At 34.2% G+C, this 18,256-nt stretch overlaps 1 protein-coding gene across 13 annotated transcripts in view; it reads left to right on the top strand.

Annotated features, from left to right (window-relative positions):
• LOC136833364 (voltage-dependent calcium channel subunit alpha-2/delta-3-like) overlaps positions 1-18,256 on the top strand; it is a 590,349-nt gene that overhangs the window by 487,475 nt on the left and 84,618 nt on the right. For all 13 annotated transcript variants that reach the window (XM_067095399.1, XM_067095401.1, XM_067095406.1 and 10 more), the window contains 6 exons: positions 1,884-1,986; positions 5,574-5,606; positions 9,748-9,873; positions 10,240-10,352; positions 11,070-11,218; positions 17,132-17,401. In XM_067095399.1, coding sequence (XP_066951500.1) covers positions 1,884-1,986; positions 5,574-5,606; positions 9,748-9,873; positions 10,240-10,352; positions 11,070-11,218; positions 17,132-17,401 — 794 coding nt within the window. The remainder of the gene's footprint in view (positions 1-1,883; positions 1,987-5,573; positions 5,607-9,747; positions 9,874-10,239; positions 10,353-11,069; positions 11,219-17,131; positions 17,402-18,256) is intronic.

Raw genomic sequence — 18,256 nt, 5'->3', positions numbered from 1 at the left:
GACGTGTAGTTAAGCCCAGAAATGTTTTACATTGTTAGTGCCATTGTATAGCTCAGAAGTGTTTCGTTATTGGTTGCTGGCATGAGTAAAAGTCCATGCCGGCATATGGCCAGTTTAATCTAACAATAACCACAAGGTTTTCATGTCCAGCTGTTAGATATTTAATCCTCGCAGTGACATCTTAAACTGTCTTGTGTGTTGCTGAACCCATGACCAAATATCCTGACGGTTTTTTTTTTAATTCATTACCTCTGTGAGACTTAGGACACAGACTAAAACAACTTAAGATTTCATAGAGGATAATATTCCTGGTCCGTGGCTACTTGCTTCGGAATCATGGGACTTGAATTTATCGTTGTTTTTCCCATTTTTTTTATTTTCTTTAGGACAAGACTAATCAAGGAGAATCAGATACAGGACTTGAATAATATTCTTGCCACAAAGTATTCACGTGGCCCCACCATTAATTTGCATGCATCAGGGATAATTGTGACGTTAGTTGAGATTATATTAGACAAAGGAGGATGTTTCTGACCAAGTATAATTGTGCAGCTGAGACAAAGGGAATTGAGTGAAGATTAGTCATGATTGAACATTTTATGCTGTTGTCATGCAAATGAATAGACTTTTAGTGCAGGTTTTATAAAGTGTAAAACAAATAATATTTCATTTGTGCACTCGTTCTGAGTTATATGGAACGCACAGCTAAAGTGAAAGACTTAAAAGGCAGCTTTGTTGAAGTGCATTCAAGAAGAACTTTTTATTATTTTTATCAAAGCTATCATAACTACAAGCTATAAGAGCCTGGTGTAAGTTGTATTTGGAATTTAAATAACGATAGCAGTTGTATTCTGATGTTTCTTTTATGAATCCACTCAACTTTATAGGTTTTACCCTGATCATAATATGTCCTATGTCACTGATGAACTTTTACAATAGAGGATTTTGCTCTGAAAATGTGTCCTTTGTTACAGAAGAATGTCTTTGTTACTGATGAACTGTTATAGTTAACTTTAAGCATGTTAGTACACTATCAGAATAAAGAGTATTTTGTGCAAATCATAACCTAAAAATTTAGGAAATGAAAGTAGATATTTAAAATGTCCATACACAAGTTTTGGTCTGAGGATTTTATGAGAGCCATTTTATAGATTGACATTTTTGTGTGGAAAGTTGAAGTACTGCCATGCTGATTCTATATGAACACTGACAGAAAAGTTGAAAACTAATGAATGATCTCATAATACGAAGCCTGAGTGAAGGAAATGCTAAAGATTCCACATAGTGTTAAATTTGTTATCTTCGTCATCTTGCGTTGCCAGGGAGAAAATTTTAGTGACCCTGAAACTTGTGTATGTAGGATTTGTAAGGCTGTTTTTTTCTATGAAGTGACACAGTCACTTTATTTATTTACCTGTCATTCCAAACACTTACCTGAAAATGTGCAAAGGTAATAAATTAAATGTAAGAGAATGTTTCTGGTAATAAATAGTGCCCCAACTTTGTTTTAGGTAAAGTTGAATCGTTCACAATGTAGTATTGTCACGTAACGTTAGCGTAGAGTAAATCAATTAAATAAGGAAATTGTTTATAACCTATAACAAATCAATTTACCTTGACCTTAGTGTTCTGTTATTGATCAGTATTTCATTAGGCTATTAAGTAACCAACTTCTCTTGATTAGATCTTTTGGTCAACTTGAAGCAGCTATCTCTTTAAAAGAATTGTGTTAATTCCCCTTCAGTCTACAGTCTTTTCGCTCCTTTACCCATTATTATAAAGTATTTTATGAGGTGTACCATTCTAAATCAAGGTATAAACAGAGTGTGCACTGAATATAATCTTTATATATTTGAAAATAATGTTTGGTTTCCTCTTTTTAGGCGACAAAGATCTCATCCAAAGTCTTCTGTTTGACGCCCGCGCCACCAACGTTTACTTCGCCAACAAAAAAATGTTTGAAGATTCCATTAATGGAGACAGGAAGTAAGTGGAGACGTCTTGTTGCTCATGTGGTTAGCTGCCAGGCAGTGTTTGCACAGTTCGCACAAGTGCACCTTGTCTTGTCTGTTTGGCTGCTTTAAGCACTCGCTGATATTGAACTGAGTGTTAACTTCTACCAAAAGAATACGACTTTTATGATAGCAAAGAGGAAGAGAGGTTTACATAAAATGAATTAATGGTTCCAATTCTGTGTAGGAAGATAGAGTAGGTAATTAAGTAGGTACAGAGTTAAGAAACTTCAGAGCCTCGTAATGAAATGAGATTATGATAAATAGATGTTAAAATAGAAATTTTGAAATATTCTATAGTAAGTTTTCTAGTTTAAAAATTCGGCGTCGAGAAGTGCACTTTATTAGTACAAATTTTAGGAAAAAATTGTATCTTTAAATTTCAAAAGCAGCTGTTCTTTTCTCTGTATGTTTAATCTCAATACCATCAGATTGCAAGATAAAACGTACTTGACAAAGGCAAATACAAATACCACCATATTTGAATATTGATTTTGTGGAACATTAATTTTATTTTTATTTTAGTCATCATCTGTATTTTGGACAATTGCGATTTAAACCTCTAGTAAGGATCATAAGTCCCATTTTGTGACTTAAGATGATACCTTCAGGTAGTATGTTATTTTGCACATATAAAATCTAAGTACGTTGGAAATAGTAGTCAGGTTACAGTATTTAGATTAGTGTGCAGTTCCTTGTGAAAAGAAGGAGTCGCTTTTGGAATTACTGAGTAAGTGCCAGTGTAATGTGAGAAAGAGAAAGAGAGTAATGGGGAAACAATCAGTTTCAAAACTGAGCATGTTTTCAATGTACAATTTCCCACCAAAAATGTAGTTTTTCTCCCACAAACCGGGATACTTGTGTAAGTTTATATATTTGTCAGTTTGTGTGTGTGTGTGTGTATTTATGTATGTATGTGTGGCCAGAGACATAATTGCTGCTAACTTTTAAGTCTGCGAGGTATTCCATAACTTTAAAGCAAGCTGAGAAAAGGCGTTTGTAATGTCATTGATCCATAGAAGATTCCAACATAAAACAGACTAAATTAGGGCTAAAGTATCATTCATGAAATTTATCGCTTTAAGGTTCTGTGTATTCTAAATAAATTTAGTAGGTAGGTATTAATCACAGACATGAAGCCTAGCATCACTCATTTTAGGTATAATTCAGATAACTCACAATCAGTCACTCATATAGAGGAAGTTTTATTTAATTATGCCAAATTCTTTTTTGACTCGAATTAGCGTACAAAAGGATTTGATTTTGATTTATTTTTTCCGTTGAAATTTCCTAATAGTCGTTTTTAGTTTATTGAATGATCGCCTCATTAAACAGGCTGTGCAAGCACCAGTATTTCACTTAAATTTAATTCAGATCTTAAAGGCTATTTAAATCCTAATGGTAAGAATGCAAATATAGAATTAATAATAGCTTTCATTCCCAATTTTTACCATTAGTTATGCTTTGCTGTAATTGGTTAAGTGAAACTGTTTGATGTTTCTTTTTTCCGTGTCTACAAATTTCTTCATGAAAAAATTGCTTAGTTAGCTAAAATGATGAGGAGTCATTTATCAAATTCATAGTTAAATAGAAATGAAATGCTTTAACTTTTATTGTCGAGGAAAATGCTACAAAAGTATGAGAGTTGCCTTTATGCCTGACAAGCATTTGAGGTATTTTTAGTCTCTCTTAACTAATTTGTTTTAGTTTCCATTAGTAATACAAGGATAAAGATAATCTAACACCATAAATGTAAGATCTCTGCTTAGGTTATTGATAGATTTGCTCTGACAGCAATACGATGAGAGCAAAAATCACTTTAATTTTGAAATTTGTGTAAATCACTACATGTATTGCAGGTCAGAAATAATTGAGAAAAATAATGAGCGTCAGTGGTTCAAAAGACAAGATTAATAACTAATACAGAAATAATGTAATAGAATTATGTAAATTAAGTTCACCATGAAAATGCAGTAACCATTTTTATCAGAAAATCTGCTTCTCTGATAACTGTAAAGACCCCGAATTACTGTTTGCTCATTTTAGATTGTACACATTCTATTTTTCACAGTGAGTAGAATTCATGCATCTAGGTATACTATTGTAGTAAAAATAAAAGTGCAGTTTATGCATATTTTTCAGAAGAAAGAGCACTTTTCAGGCTTATGATATTTTACAGATATCACACAGTTGATAAGTATAAAATGTCTAGTTGTAATTACAGTGTACATCTATTCTAGCTACTCAGGTTGTTGCATTTAATTCAGTATGTTTTGCACTCTCTGTGCATGCTTTCACTCAGGCTTGACCTTGTGTGACTTTGTGTGGAACACATGCACAGATGTATCAGCACTGCCATATTATTTACCAACTTTACAGTCAAAGGGGCATATCTATTACATTAATGCTTAAACATTTCGTGGAAAAATCGTTCTTCCACTGAAGAAAGTCTAAAAGTAACTTTAGGAAACTAATTTTTGAAGTTATTTTACCTATCTTATGCAATATGTAAATTCTTGTTACACCGTCATTCTTCTTCTTTACATTCACAGAATTGAAATGCAGTTTTTTCTTACTGCACAGAGGAAAAAACTGCAGAATTTTTGAAGATATGCCCTTAATGATTGCACTTAACTGTAGTTTAATTTCAATGTGTCGCACGTGGCACAGTGTTCTTCCAAGCACAAATGGAATCATTTAGCTATTGTAACTGATTGCTTTACACTAATACATTTCATCTATCCTTTTTTTATAACTGGATCACTGTCTACTTAATTTTAATTCTTTTAGATTTTTATTAAGTTTTCTGTGTTTATACCACAACTGTTTTATTAGTGGTAATACGAGGTGTGTTGCTATGTAAGCAAAGGTCCCCCATTTGCCTGTAGATTTTCGAGGAAAAGTTTCAGAAATTGCTTACACTAAACTAGCCTCTGGGTTGATGATACCATAAACTTAACACGTGTAAGAGTCTGTCTAGTCCAGACTGGTTCTCTTGTCGACAGCACATACCATTTGGTAGCTACTGAAATGTCAGCTTGGCTTGATTTTATCATCTTTGACTTTTTATACAGTTAACTGTCACGAAAAAAAAATAGGTGGCTAAGTAACAATGGCTACTTCCTAGATTGTTGCTCCCAACACATCAAGAAGATTTTTAAAAGTAAGGTCGGAGTAAGTGAGGAGAAACTCTGTTTAATAAACTCGAAACTTTGTAAACAATGCTGTCTGAAACCCTCCACCAAGTTCCTGTGTCTGGAATGAATCTGGGAAAAGTGCCTGCTCACTTTGAAAGAAGTTCCCAGCAGGAGTACAGCAGAGCTTTACTCCTTAACAGAATGTCATTTGTACAGACATTTTTATTTGATGTTTTTGGTTATGGATATTTTATTTCGTTTAGTTTGGTGGCATTTATTTTCTTCCTTTAGAGATTTTATTTTTGGTTGCAATTTTCTCTGTGCCTTTGACTCATAAGAGATCTCTATTCTGTCTACTGGATTTGTTTTCCGTACATGTCACATTTTCAGAATTTGCACTAATGCCCATTTCCCTTCACAATAGCCCTATGGAGATGTACATGGCACTACTCTTCAGGTATAGTATCTTACCTTTGGGGGTTTAAATTACCTGATGGTCTTTTAATTGCACTACATGAGTCTTTTTTGACATATCTGGATTGGTAAGGAGAGAGTTTAAGTGTTCACTGAACTTAGTGTCTTAATGGTATGTATGTATTAGAATACTGTCTTTGGACCATTTTCCACTGTCAGTGCTGCAGTGTCCAAGTGTGTTTTGTTTGCATGTTTATGTTCACTACAAAAAAAGTTGAGTGCCTCATATTCTATATTTATTTTATTTATCCTAAATAACAGAATTTTGCAGTTGACGATACCATACAAATTTGCCTTAATTAGAATTCAAAGATTGTAGCCCTAACCTGACCATTATTGGCAAAGATTTTGCTGAAAGGCTTCGTAAGAAGAAAAGGAATTGAGGAAATTCAATGGAAGGAAAAATTGTGGGTTGCTTTGGGTTTCCTTTTCAGTGCTATTTTCAAACACTGCCTAATGTAAAATATAATCTTGATGGGTTGAAGGGAAAATGAACATTCTAATTTAAATCACTGTTAGACAAGTTTTTAAAACTTCTACCTTTTTTATAAACTCCATCTTTTAGAGTTATTTTGACTGAATTATGTAGCAGTCTTTATTAGCTTGGCATCCCTGATATTTCTGTGAAAAGTTCATTTTTACTTCATGATTCTGTGAAATTTGACATTTTTTTTTATACAATAGGGACATTGAGTTTATCAGTATACAGTACTTTGCCTTCAGCAAATTATACACTTCAGAAGCTGTTAAAAATCATAAATCATTATTACATTTATTTCTTATATCATAATGATAGCTTTGAGATTTTTTACCATTTTTAAACATTAATAAACCTATTTATTTTATGTACAGTAGTAGAAATATGTGTGTTCAAAGCAAATTAGTTCAATGGCACTTTGTTAAACCCAGGATAAGTTCAGTCTTACATTGTGACATTTGTCTTTTACTTTCCAAAGGTAATTGAAATGTTCTTTTTGGGGTAGGGTCATATATTGGCTCACTAATGAACAGCAATGTAAAAGCAGTGGCCTGGATTTCAACTAAAGTGATTCCTGTGATATTTTTTTATATAAATACTGTGCAGTTATCCAGGTCTCACCATATTCGTCCTGTGATAGTTAGTTCTAGGACATTAAAGGTACTAAAATGTCACTAATGTTCTTTGGGGAGTTGGCATACTATTTGTTTAGGGTGGTTTGTGTGAACCAGTTTAGAAAAGGCTTAGCTATTAGTCTTTCTGCACAACTGCAGAAAAGTATTAACACTTTCATTTTCTTTCAGATGTACAGTAAGAATGTTTTCATTGTATCCTTAGCACACAGTCACACAATTTCGGAGAATGCAGAAGGACTTGGGCATTATTTCTGATAGTATTACACTTATGTCTCAACTTTTGCAAACATTTCATCTACTAACTGACCTTGCACCATATTGGAAAAACCACGGGAAGATGATGTTGCTTCAACAGTTATGAATCTCCATAATCAAGTTTTTACCTTACTAAATATACCCTAACTCACTGGCCGAACGCAGTAACCTCAGTAGAAGTCTGCAATTTTTTCACAGATTTTTTAACCATCCGAGGGAGTTCATCAGCATCGCTTTTAATTCTCTTCGCTGGAATGTCATCATATTTAATATTTTCAGATTCATTGTGATTCAATTTTATTTTGGCTTGTGGTAGTAAGGTCATTTCATTCAATGCCAGGACAACTCTTAGTGCCTTTTGTTGTCGTCTCAAGATTTTTTATTTCCTCAAAAATCCTGAATTTGCAACTCAGTGTTTTGGATACTAACGGTCCGTACGTTTTTTAGTATTACTTGTGATAAAAATACAGTAGTTGCACATAATTCAACATGTGCAATTTATAGGTGTTTTAAGATTTTGAATGGCATTTAAGAGAGCAAGTCAAAAAGGGGGGAAGATCTAAGAATAATAAACTTACAATAGATTGATACGTTGCCTTTTGCATTACAGTATTCCTTTGTGGATTCGTTACTGTGTGTTTGTTTTATCTCAGGACTTTCATGTAAATTATTATCATTGCTTAAGTATGTGTGCATCAGTCAGGTTTTTCATTTTTATTTGAATTATAAAACCAGTTTTCTCTATCCTGTAAGTTTATTTTTTATAGGATAGAGGAAAATAATATAGACTGTCATTGCTCACTAGTCACTGGTTCTCATAAGACATTCTTCGTGTTTGGTTTTAAACCACTGATCATTTTATTTAAGAATTTTATTTAAGAACTACGACTCAGGAGTACAACCTATGCAAAAACAATAGATATTTACAGAGACGCGTAGACAGTGAAGACAAATCGAATTTCTGTTTGCAAGCTGGAACTCTTCTTCACTGCCATCCATACTCTTATAATCTAGCCTAGAGATAAGAACTATGACAAGAGAAGCTAAAGATAAGCGGAGATTTTAGGAAGGTAAAGCACTGGATAGAAATGATTGTTAATGGGAGCGATGATGATGTCAAGGGGTTAAATGTTTTCATAGGAGTAGTTGTGATGCCATACGTATGTTTTTGTGGCTTTTTTTTTCTCTCACTTGGATAAAACCCTGTTTTTCCAGGTGCCTTTCCGAACTTGTTCACAATACATTTGGTAAACTAACAACATATTGGTTCACTTCCTTTCCTACACAGACAGCGTAGTAGACACTTTCCCATGCCGTCATTGCTTCTGTAAATACAGACACTTCAGTGTTATGCTGTCATATAAATGAGGAAACGTTGAAATCGCAATGTCACATTCACTGAGTGTCCATTGAAAAAAGTAGAATAAATGAGGGTGGGTCTCTTCTGTTTACTGTAATAACCTAACTTTTTGTTTGTTTCACATAAAAACTTTGTAGTTGAACATCATTAATGCAGCACATGTTGAGAATGTAAATTTAAGGAATGACCTTAAATGTACATACTGAAAATATGGGAAAGAACTTTCAAAAATTGCGGACTTCTTAAGTCATTGTTAGATCGTATATGTTTTGCCATTTTTTCAATATTTGATGCCCTCAAGTATCACCTTGATTTTTATATGATTTTGATTGAACAAAAATTTTATGTTATAAAGTAGTACAAAAGGTATATGGAGTTATAAATCCACTTTCATGTTTTTATGGATGATATGGTTTTAGTACGATGTTTTAACCCATATCTGTTAAAGATTCATTGCTGTAAGTCGTAAGCACAAAAAAACTATGAATGGTTAGGCCTTTACGCATTAAAAAAACTTACACAGTATAGTGACTAGTTGTGATTGCAATGCTAGACTGTATGTTGCCATTACAATTCATATTTATTCACGAAAGCACCTTCATATCATGCTATACCATAAATCAATACAGAATTTTCCTAATACTAGCCATAATGACTAATATAACATGTCTTTCCTCCTGTATCCGAGAAATAATCATTTCGTTACCAAATTATTTCTTTTGTAAAATGTAAAGCTGCCTGGATTCTTTCTAACTTTATTCATGTCATTTATGTCATTGTTTATTCCTAAGAAGAAATTAATCCTGTTTGTTTTTAACAGCTACACACATGGAATCTGTTTACTTGATTTTTCTTCCAGGGAGATTGATTTAATAACATGCCAAAATAACTTTGTTTTGATGTTGATGTCAGTGTTGTCATGTACCACATTTTATATCAATCAGAAACGTAATATATTTTGTTAGCCATGAAGCTGCAATGCTTTACAAATAGTCATGTTGTTTTTAATCTAATTCTTTTTGCTAAAGAAAGTTATATATATTTTCCAATGCATAATGGGAGTTTATCCTTTCCTTCTCATAATTAATCATAACAATTATTATTTCTAACCCATTAAAACCCTTTATAGTAATGATAAGGAAGTTAGGTATTTTGTACAGGATGGCTCTCATTATGCATTCACTGCTAAGGTCAGTTTCTTTCCGATATAAAAAAAACCGCTACATGGCAAGGAATTTCTAGAGCCATGACATCAACAGCATTATCATTACAAAGCATTTGCCATTTTAAGAATACAGACGGGTTTATAGTATATAAGTGACTCAGCGTAAGTGAAAGCGTTTTTACTTACTTTTCAAGTTTTGTGGAAAATTTGACATATGCCCTCCTTTTGCAGTAGTACTAAACGCCACATCACTGGTATCACCACCTCTTTTGTCGCCACACGAAGCGGCCTCACCAGATGGTTCGACATCCCAAAGCATAATAGCAGTGAAGACCCGAAGATCCAGGAAGGATTACCGTGAGTATCTACATATGCTTGGAATGTAACACTGCTTTTTAGATAAAATTTGACTACTCATTCGATGAAGCTGAATCATTTTCACCAGGGAAAATACAAACTAAAGCCAGATATTTGACAGCATTTCATTTTAACTCTCCTTTAGAAAACTGCAAGAATTCTTTTCAGAGTAGGAGGATTTTCATTCAGATACTTATTCTTGGGATGAGCACTGTGTGAAAACCTAGCCTTGTAATTTCACTCTTTTCTTTTTTTTATGAGCACTTTTATTTTTATATTTTGTGCCGTTACGTAACATTTTATAAAACATGATAGACGGCAATGTCTTTGTTCAGCATTTAATGGCAGTTATGATCTTTATTCCAGACACTTCATGCAAGTACACAACAGGGCCATAGATGAGGTCTGGTACAAGAGGGCAGTGGATTACTATGAACAAGATCCTCTAGCCTATGTTTACTCTGTTCCATTCGATGCTGGTAAGATTTTTCAAAAGTTTCTCTTTTTGCATAGCTTCTCTGTACTTAGGGATTTCTTTTTGGTTGCAGAATAATTGGATGTAACAAAACAAGTAAACTGCCATGAGAAACCTGTATTAGAGAAGTGAAGTGGAATAAGTCGCTTACCTCTAAGGTGTGTGAATAAATGAAGTCCTTTAAAATAATGCAATGTATGTATATGTATACAGTACCAGATACTGCACTCTATTTGTAATAAATAAAATAAACAGTGGGTATAACAAAAGAATTGTTAGATAATGGCCCAACAGTAAAAACGATAAACTATCAGTTTCTTGATTAGACTGAGAGCTGGAGGAAATGGGCTTTTCATGTAAAGAAAACAAGTTATACACTCATCAAGTATATCATTAAAGACTTTGCGTTTTAGTAAGGGAGTATACACTTTTGGGAAAGGAATCATGTTAAAATATTCGTGATCATCTTAGATGAGAACAGTTCTTGACATTTTCAGTGCTACTTGCCACCACTAAATACAAGTTACTAAGGTGGCATCATCTCAATATATATTCTTATATATTTTTTTTTATTTGATAGATGAAAACAAAGTAATATTTTCTTAATTATACAAGGCTAATATTGACTTCGTGATTGGTAGCTAAATAATAACCATTAAAATAAAACTGTTTATTCTATAGGCTGTTTATGTATTGTTTTTTTTTCCGTTCTCTTTCAAAGCTACCCAAGATCCAGCTGAAGTGCTGGTGGTAGCTACCCGTGCCATTTTCATAGAGGAAAATAACTCCAAAAAGGCTCCAGCTGCAGTTGTGGGCGTCACTATCAAGCATAGCCAATTTGTTGAATATTTCATAAATGAAACCTCAAAGGTAAGTGTCATATTTTAAGTGCCAGTTGTGCTTCAGTGTTTTCTCAATGGAATTAGAAAAAAAATCTTAGCAAGAGCTTGGTTTGTTTTCTGGTTCCCCTGTACTGAATTTCTCTTACCTGGGTTGTGACCAGAATCAAATCAGACGGTTACTGTTGTTTAAAAATATTTTCTTTTTTTACTTTCATTTATTTGGATACTGATACCAAGAATATATATATATATATATATATATATATATATATATATATATATATATATATATATATATATATATATATTTACTTTTGGCCACGGTTGGTTACTTTAATGAAATATTAATTAAGCCTTGAACAACACTCATCGTGGACCGCCGTAAATACCATAAAACACATGAAGAGATAAAATCACACATAAGAATAATGGTAGGTCGCCAACTGAAAGTTATGATCAGTACAAGATTCTACTTTATTGCACACATATTATGGTATTTCAGATACAGAATACTGATTAAACTCTCAATAAAGAAAATCAAGTATAGAATTTAACAGCACAACAAAATACTGATTCTACATGCAATAAGGAAATTAATGATAAAATTTACAGCGCAACAGAGAGCCAGTGGCTCGGGTAATACAGGTTTTGGTTTCCTTAGTAATTCAACTACAATTACAGATTTTTTCTCATAATATTGCGCGTTGATAAGCTTGCCGCAGTAAGGCAGAATTCTTCAGGCAAGATAGACGTTCAGGAAGACGAGGGTGAACAATATAACGTGTCTGGAAATAGAATAATCTCAGATAAAGCTTTGTGGAAACATGGGTTCTCTCAATAGCAATTATAAGCACAAGGGATTAGTAACTTAAGGTTCACTACGAGCAAGGGATGATTAATTCACGAAATTAATTCACACAGGGAAGCACTTGAACACTGGGTAACAGGATATCAAAGAATATTTGCTGGGGAGAGAAATGTTGAATGATATGAGAGACTCAGGTTAAGGAACAGAGAACTGGTAACACTCGAATGCCAACAGACATACCATGGGTTGCCTTGCAATGTGCACTTTGCATAACGGCTGGATGATCTGCAGTGTCTTCCTTTAAGACCTCGCATTGCTGTTTGTGGCTAGGCTGCTTATAGCCTATGGGTTCCAGTTCACAGAAAGAGTGCCGTTCACGTGACACGGCTAAGGAATTACAGCAAGACTTCTCTCACTGAGACTGAGTAACAACTGAGTGTGAGTGACCTACCTCACATCCCTATATCGCTGTCGGACTGGCCTGAGGTCAGACGCCATTTCCTTCAAAACAGTGGCATCAGTTGGTATCTGTAAAGAACATTCAAGAACAGTACCAGAGCTCAAACAGTAGGAAGTAGATGAAAAAAGGGATTAAAATCTAGAACGTTCGGTTTCTCTGGCGTTAAGTGCTCCCCAGTGAATAACTTAATTTCCTACCTGGACCCCAGTGCGAATGAAACTCCTTAAAAATGCACCCTCTCTCTTCTGTAGGTAGGGGGTGGTTGGGTACCCCTTAAAACACAGGACTTTGACCCATACACTAAGTAAGCAAAGAGAAGATAGCAGCGGGTGGTGTGTGTGTGTGTATATATATATATATATATATATATATATATATATATATATATATATATATATATATATATATATATATTTATTTCCAAAGCTAGTCAAAGCTAGCTGCTACTTCAGCTTGTCCTGCAAGGTAGACTGTACTAAGCCTATAATATGGGTTGTGGACCAGCCAACCTCTTCCTACTGATTTCCAGCTTCTTCTGGAGGGTCAGTACCTTCCTGGCCCCCTTAGGGGGTGTTGGGTCCATACACAAAATGCGCAGTACCATACTTAGTAAAAATGGAACCTGCAATGCTGCAGGGACACCTACAAAAGCCACAAAATCATCAGAATGCATTGATACACTGTACCACATGGAAATGTTTAATACGTGATTTATGAGAAATGATGCACAATTGGACAAAGCAGCGAGCACGCCTCGGAGCTTGCCTCGGAGCTGGTTTGTTGGTATCTTCACAAGCAGCCAGTTAGAGAACAAAACTTGTATGACATATTCATGATGCACCTCAATCAGCCACTTACTGGCAATAAAAAAAAATGATGCATATGATGGTGTTGCTTAGGAAGCAATAACAGTGGCAAAAGCTCCCAGAAGAGTGCTTTCCCAACCATGGAACCTCCATGCTATAGTCATGACACATTGCTATCAGCCACTTACCGGTGATAAACAAAATTACGATGTTGCTCTTGAACCAATAATAGTTGCAAAAGCTCCCAAGCAGAAGAGTGCTCTTCCAGCCAATCCCCTCCCAAATGCAATTACCTCAGTCAACCCCCACAATATCCCTTTATTAGTGTGGTATATGAACTGTTAACAGCATTACCATCACGTTCTTCTACCTGCACAGCATTGCAAACCAAATGGATGGCTTTTTATCCACCGCATACATCCACATACATGTAGTGGTGGGCCACAGTTGTATGCAGATAGTGCTGAATTGCGGATAGTGCAGTGCAGAAAATTAAGGTAAAACTTATATACACACATATACTTCCAAACAGAATGACAAGATCATTTTCAAAAGTTAACGTTAGTATTTACTTGTATTTATAATACCCTGTAAATCTTAAATGCTCATATTTTCGTACAGGATTAAAAAAATGTTCTTCAGTAAAAAATATTTTTTGTGCATTTCATTGCAAAAATCTAGAACACTTAGTGCTTATTCCCTTGCAGACTTCTGAGAAGTGAACTGCCTTAGTATGCATTTTCTCAGTAGTCCACAAAAGTATACGCATGTTTCCTATGGAAGAAGTGCTCTTTGTGAAGACAAAGCTATTCAGTTGAAATATGTGTGAGCAAGCGATGGGACTTAATGGTACACAGGTGAACAAAAAGTATCTTATGAGGTACTTGATCATTGGCAGTCATATTTTCATACATTTCATGAAGTCTTATTATCATTGTTGATACATATTACCAGTAACATGTTGGTGAAGATTACAGTGTATGTATTGATATTGAAGAGTTACTTTATTGAGAATTTTGCCCAATTTTGTATCCCTTCTCAAATTTATTTTCTATTAATGGTTAGATTTTGTTTTCAGTGTTTAAATTACTAGCAAAATTGATACAGTATTTTTTACACAAATTTTTGGTTTCATAATTAAACTTTTTATTATTTGTTTTTTCTACAGTACTCAAATCCGGTAAGGCAACATTACTGAGTTGGTTTGTCTGCTGCTACAGTATAATTAGCAAATTAGAGAACTCTCAGCAGCTGTAAAGTAATTTATCCCAATATTAGTGATTTATGTTGATTGCCAGCCAGGGAATATCATTCAAGCTCCAAGCTGTGGCCGCCCCCCCAACCCAGATATTTAGAGCATTAATAGAGCTAATGTAATTTGAAGGCTTCTCTGTTGCAGTAGGGTTGGTTAACAATATTTGTGTTTCCCAGGTTGTTTTTCCTTTGTTTTACTCAGAATACCAGCTGAAGGGAAGGAACTTATTTGCATAAAATCGGATACATTTTTCGTTATTAATATGAGCATTTTCCCTGAGGGAGGCTTCAAAAGAAAAACAACATGGCAGTCAATGCCATTTTAATACTTCATGAAAATCGTGGATGAACCCCCAGTACAGAAAATTTCCACAACTTTAGTCACTTCATAACCCTATACAGAATATTCATCAGCAGCATATCAAACACCTTACACATTGTACCACTTGCTTCTGTGGCTTATTTGCCATCTCATGCTACCTGGATATTAAATCTCTTCCTTTCCATTATTGTTCCCATGTCATGCCATTTGTAAAGTACTTAGTTTTTCTCTCCTCCTCCCTCATAACTCTTGCCATCAACCTAGCCTCCTACTTAATTTGCACAAAAGCAACCCTGTTCAAAACACAGTGATCCATCATGTAACCTCTGCTAACCTTTTTATCACTGAGAATCTCCACATTTTACACCCTTTCATTTCTAGTATGTCACAAATGCTACACAAACAGTGTACCTCAACACACACGCACACACACACACAGAATCTTTTACTTTGACCTCATGTTGTATATCTTTATGCTATTAAACACTTGTACTATATTGTTACAACAGTCTTTTTGGCTAGTAGTAGTATAATATGCTGAGTACCTTTGTAGGAAAATTATCCAACAGCCTTGTAGGTTATCAACATTAAGTGCATTTGTTTAGCAAATGACTTGATTGTTGATGTGTGCAAATTTTTATTTTGTAGCAGAATTATATGAATAATATGGGTACTACATAAAGTAGTTTATGGAAATGCAGTCAATAGCTTTATTATTTTTTGAAGTTTTGTGTGTTTTTTTCACTAATTCTTTCTTATTCCTGCCTGTAGAGGAATTTTAATTTGCTAATTCATCATTTCGGTATTTATTTATTTATTGATAAAAACCTTTCTCAGCTATCTGTTTAAACAGTGCGAATAAAGGCTGTGTGTAATGAAACATTAAGAAATTGGCAGTGTTAAACATTAGACAGCAGTACATTTCTTAGTTATTACGTAAATGACTAATACTTGACAGATCTATTTGATGGAGTATCACAGAAAGTTCATCATCACCCCCAAAGCTGAGCATTGCCTTCGTTATATGTTACGTTAGTTTAGTTTACCTTATAATCAATTCCATTTTCTGTTCTTATAGTGACGTCTTCATTACGTCATGCCAATGGCAGTTATGCCACAGAATTTCAAATCGGTGTTTGTGTCAGCGTTATAGAGAATACATCTCTTTTCAAGCACTCGTCTTTTCCTAAACCATACGTAAGGTATACATAAAGACTGAAGTCCTGCCTTTACCCTTACAGAGAATAGACTGTACATTTGCAATCATTAAGTAAACTGAGATACTTCACCCTTTCATAAAGCTCGAAACATGTGATGGGTCTTCCAACTCTCCTGGTGCCACTAGGGACTCAGCTGACACAATCATGAACTATCCCCCCCCCCCCTGGATGGTGCAAAGGACATGTCTAAGCCATTTCCATCTCCCCCTCATCAATATCTCATCCACTTAAGGAACTTCCTTAATCTTCCTTATGGTACCATTTATTACTATTTCCTGCCATCTAACTCTCATACTCTTCTGAATGCTTTATTCTCAAAATAAAAAAAAGTCATTTAGATATAATTTTGTTGGCATGCCTTGATTCATATCTATATATCCATATGGTTTGTATTAGATTAACTTCTATTGATTTGGAAGGAAATGTCCTCCTGTCTTATGTCCATTTTGTATTTTTGTTTCAAATAGAAAAATTACAGTTAAACTAGTTTAGCAGTGTGAGCTCTCGATATTACCATCAAAATTGCCTCTGTGTGTCCTTTTCCAAATTTGTTTTGAAGCTTTAACATGATAACGAATTCAGATAATGGACTTTCCTGGATGGTAAATTATAGTGTCTTTCGGTAACAATTAGTCTTACGTAAGATTAGTCCTTTTTATGTAAGTTGCACAGATTTGTTCATATATCTAATGTTATTACGTATTTTTTCCCATATTTTCATTTCCCCTCTTTTACTGCGGTATACTTTTGTTACTCCTAGAAATAATTTTAGACATCTGTGACTTCAACAAGCCCCTCTTTTTTTTTTTTTTTTTTTTTTTTTTTTTTTTTTTTGAAGTGGGAGTCTTGATTCCATAAGTTAGCTTATTTGACTTTTTATGTATCATATAATGTTGAATTGTTGTATCCCATTCTTCCCCATAGTATCTTGTTAAAGGAAATATTTTTTTATTAAAATGCTGTAATCCTTGTTGAATATTGTAGGCTACTTATCTTACCCTGAGCAGGTACTCTACTGTGTATAGATCAGAAATCTTCGTCTTTTACTTAATTATTATCTTCTGTTTTCAGTGCCCATCTTATCCATCAAGAGATAACGGTTGCAAAGATGGCAAAACTTGCAGCAGTCCCCATTTAGATTGCTATCTGCTTGATGATAATGGATTCATCATTGCTTCAGACAAAAAAGATTCCACCGGGAAATTCTTTGGCACAATAGAGGGAACTATTATGGAGTCCTTAGTACAAAGTGAAGTTTATAAGAGGGTCAGAATTCTTGACTACCAGGCTGTGTGCCTTGATAGTGATATGGAACCAAGCAGCTCTTCCATCTTATATACGGTATGTTTTCTAGTAAAAGACTTATAAGATATGACTGTTCTTTGTTTTGCAAGTGACTTGAGGTTTTTTTAATTTTATTTTTTAGGCCACTACCTTCATTTCAGGTCTTGAGATACAGTATCCCTTGCTTATTAAGCCTTTCTAGTATCCTCTACTTTTGTAATAACCATTTGACTACTTGTCATGTTCCTCAGATGTATGATATACTTGGTAACCTTTTTATGCAGTGAACATCTGCCATCATCTTGTTATAAATACTGTATAATCTCTTGTTGATTCTCTGGGAATGAAGCCAAAGATGACAAATTTTGTATTTCTTGAGCATCAGTTATAAAGCATTGTGTTGAATTGTTTATATTTGGCAAACTTACATTTTTATGGAACTACAGTATCTGCAAACATGTACTGAAAAAGATATGGGTGATAACCTATAGATCTTTTGTCTAATGTTACATGATTTCTAATTACAGTCTTGTCTGAATATAAGAGACTGGTGACTTTATGGTGTAAAGTAACAGTGTAAATAATGTTTGCCACCCATGCCATGTGAATGCTGATACTGTATTGTACAGTGACTGACATTTTTTGACCCTATAACTCATTATGGATTTTTTTTATTTGATTAATGTGCAAATATGTTTGTCTGTTATTTTGATTTGACTTTGATATCTGTTAATGTTGTTGTTACCATGTTAATATTACTACAGTATTATAGTTATTGCCAGAATTGTTTTCTTAACATTGTTTTATCCGCCATCCTCACATCTACCATTTGCATTACTGCAACTGTCTTAATAGTAACATTTTACTTGGAGCTTCAAATCTGGGAAGTTTTGATTACAAAGAATAAAAATG

This window comes from Macrobrachium rosenbergii, chromosome 51 (genome assembly GCF_040412425.1).
Source record: "Macrobrachium rosenbergii isolate ZJJX-2024 chromosome 51, ASM4041242v1, whole genome shotgun sequence".
NCBI classification, from domain to species: Eukaryota; Metazoa; Arthropoda; class Malacostraca; order Decapoda; family Palaemonidae; genus Macrobrachium; species Macrobrachium rosenbergii.
Note: the sequence above shows the minus strand (reverse complement) of the source record. Positions and strands in the feature narration are given on the sequence as shown.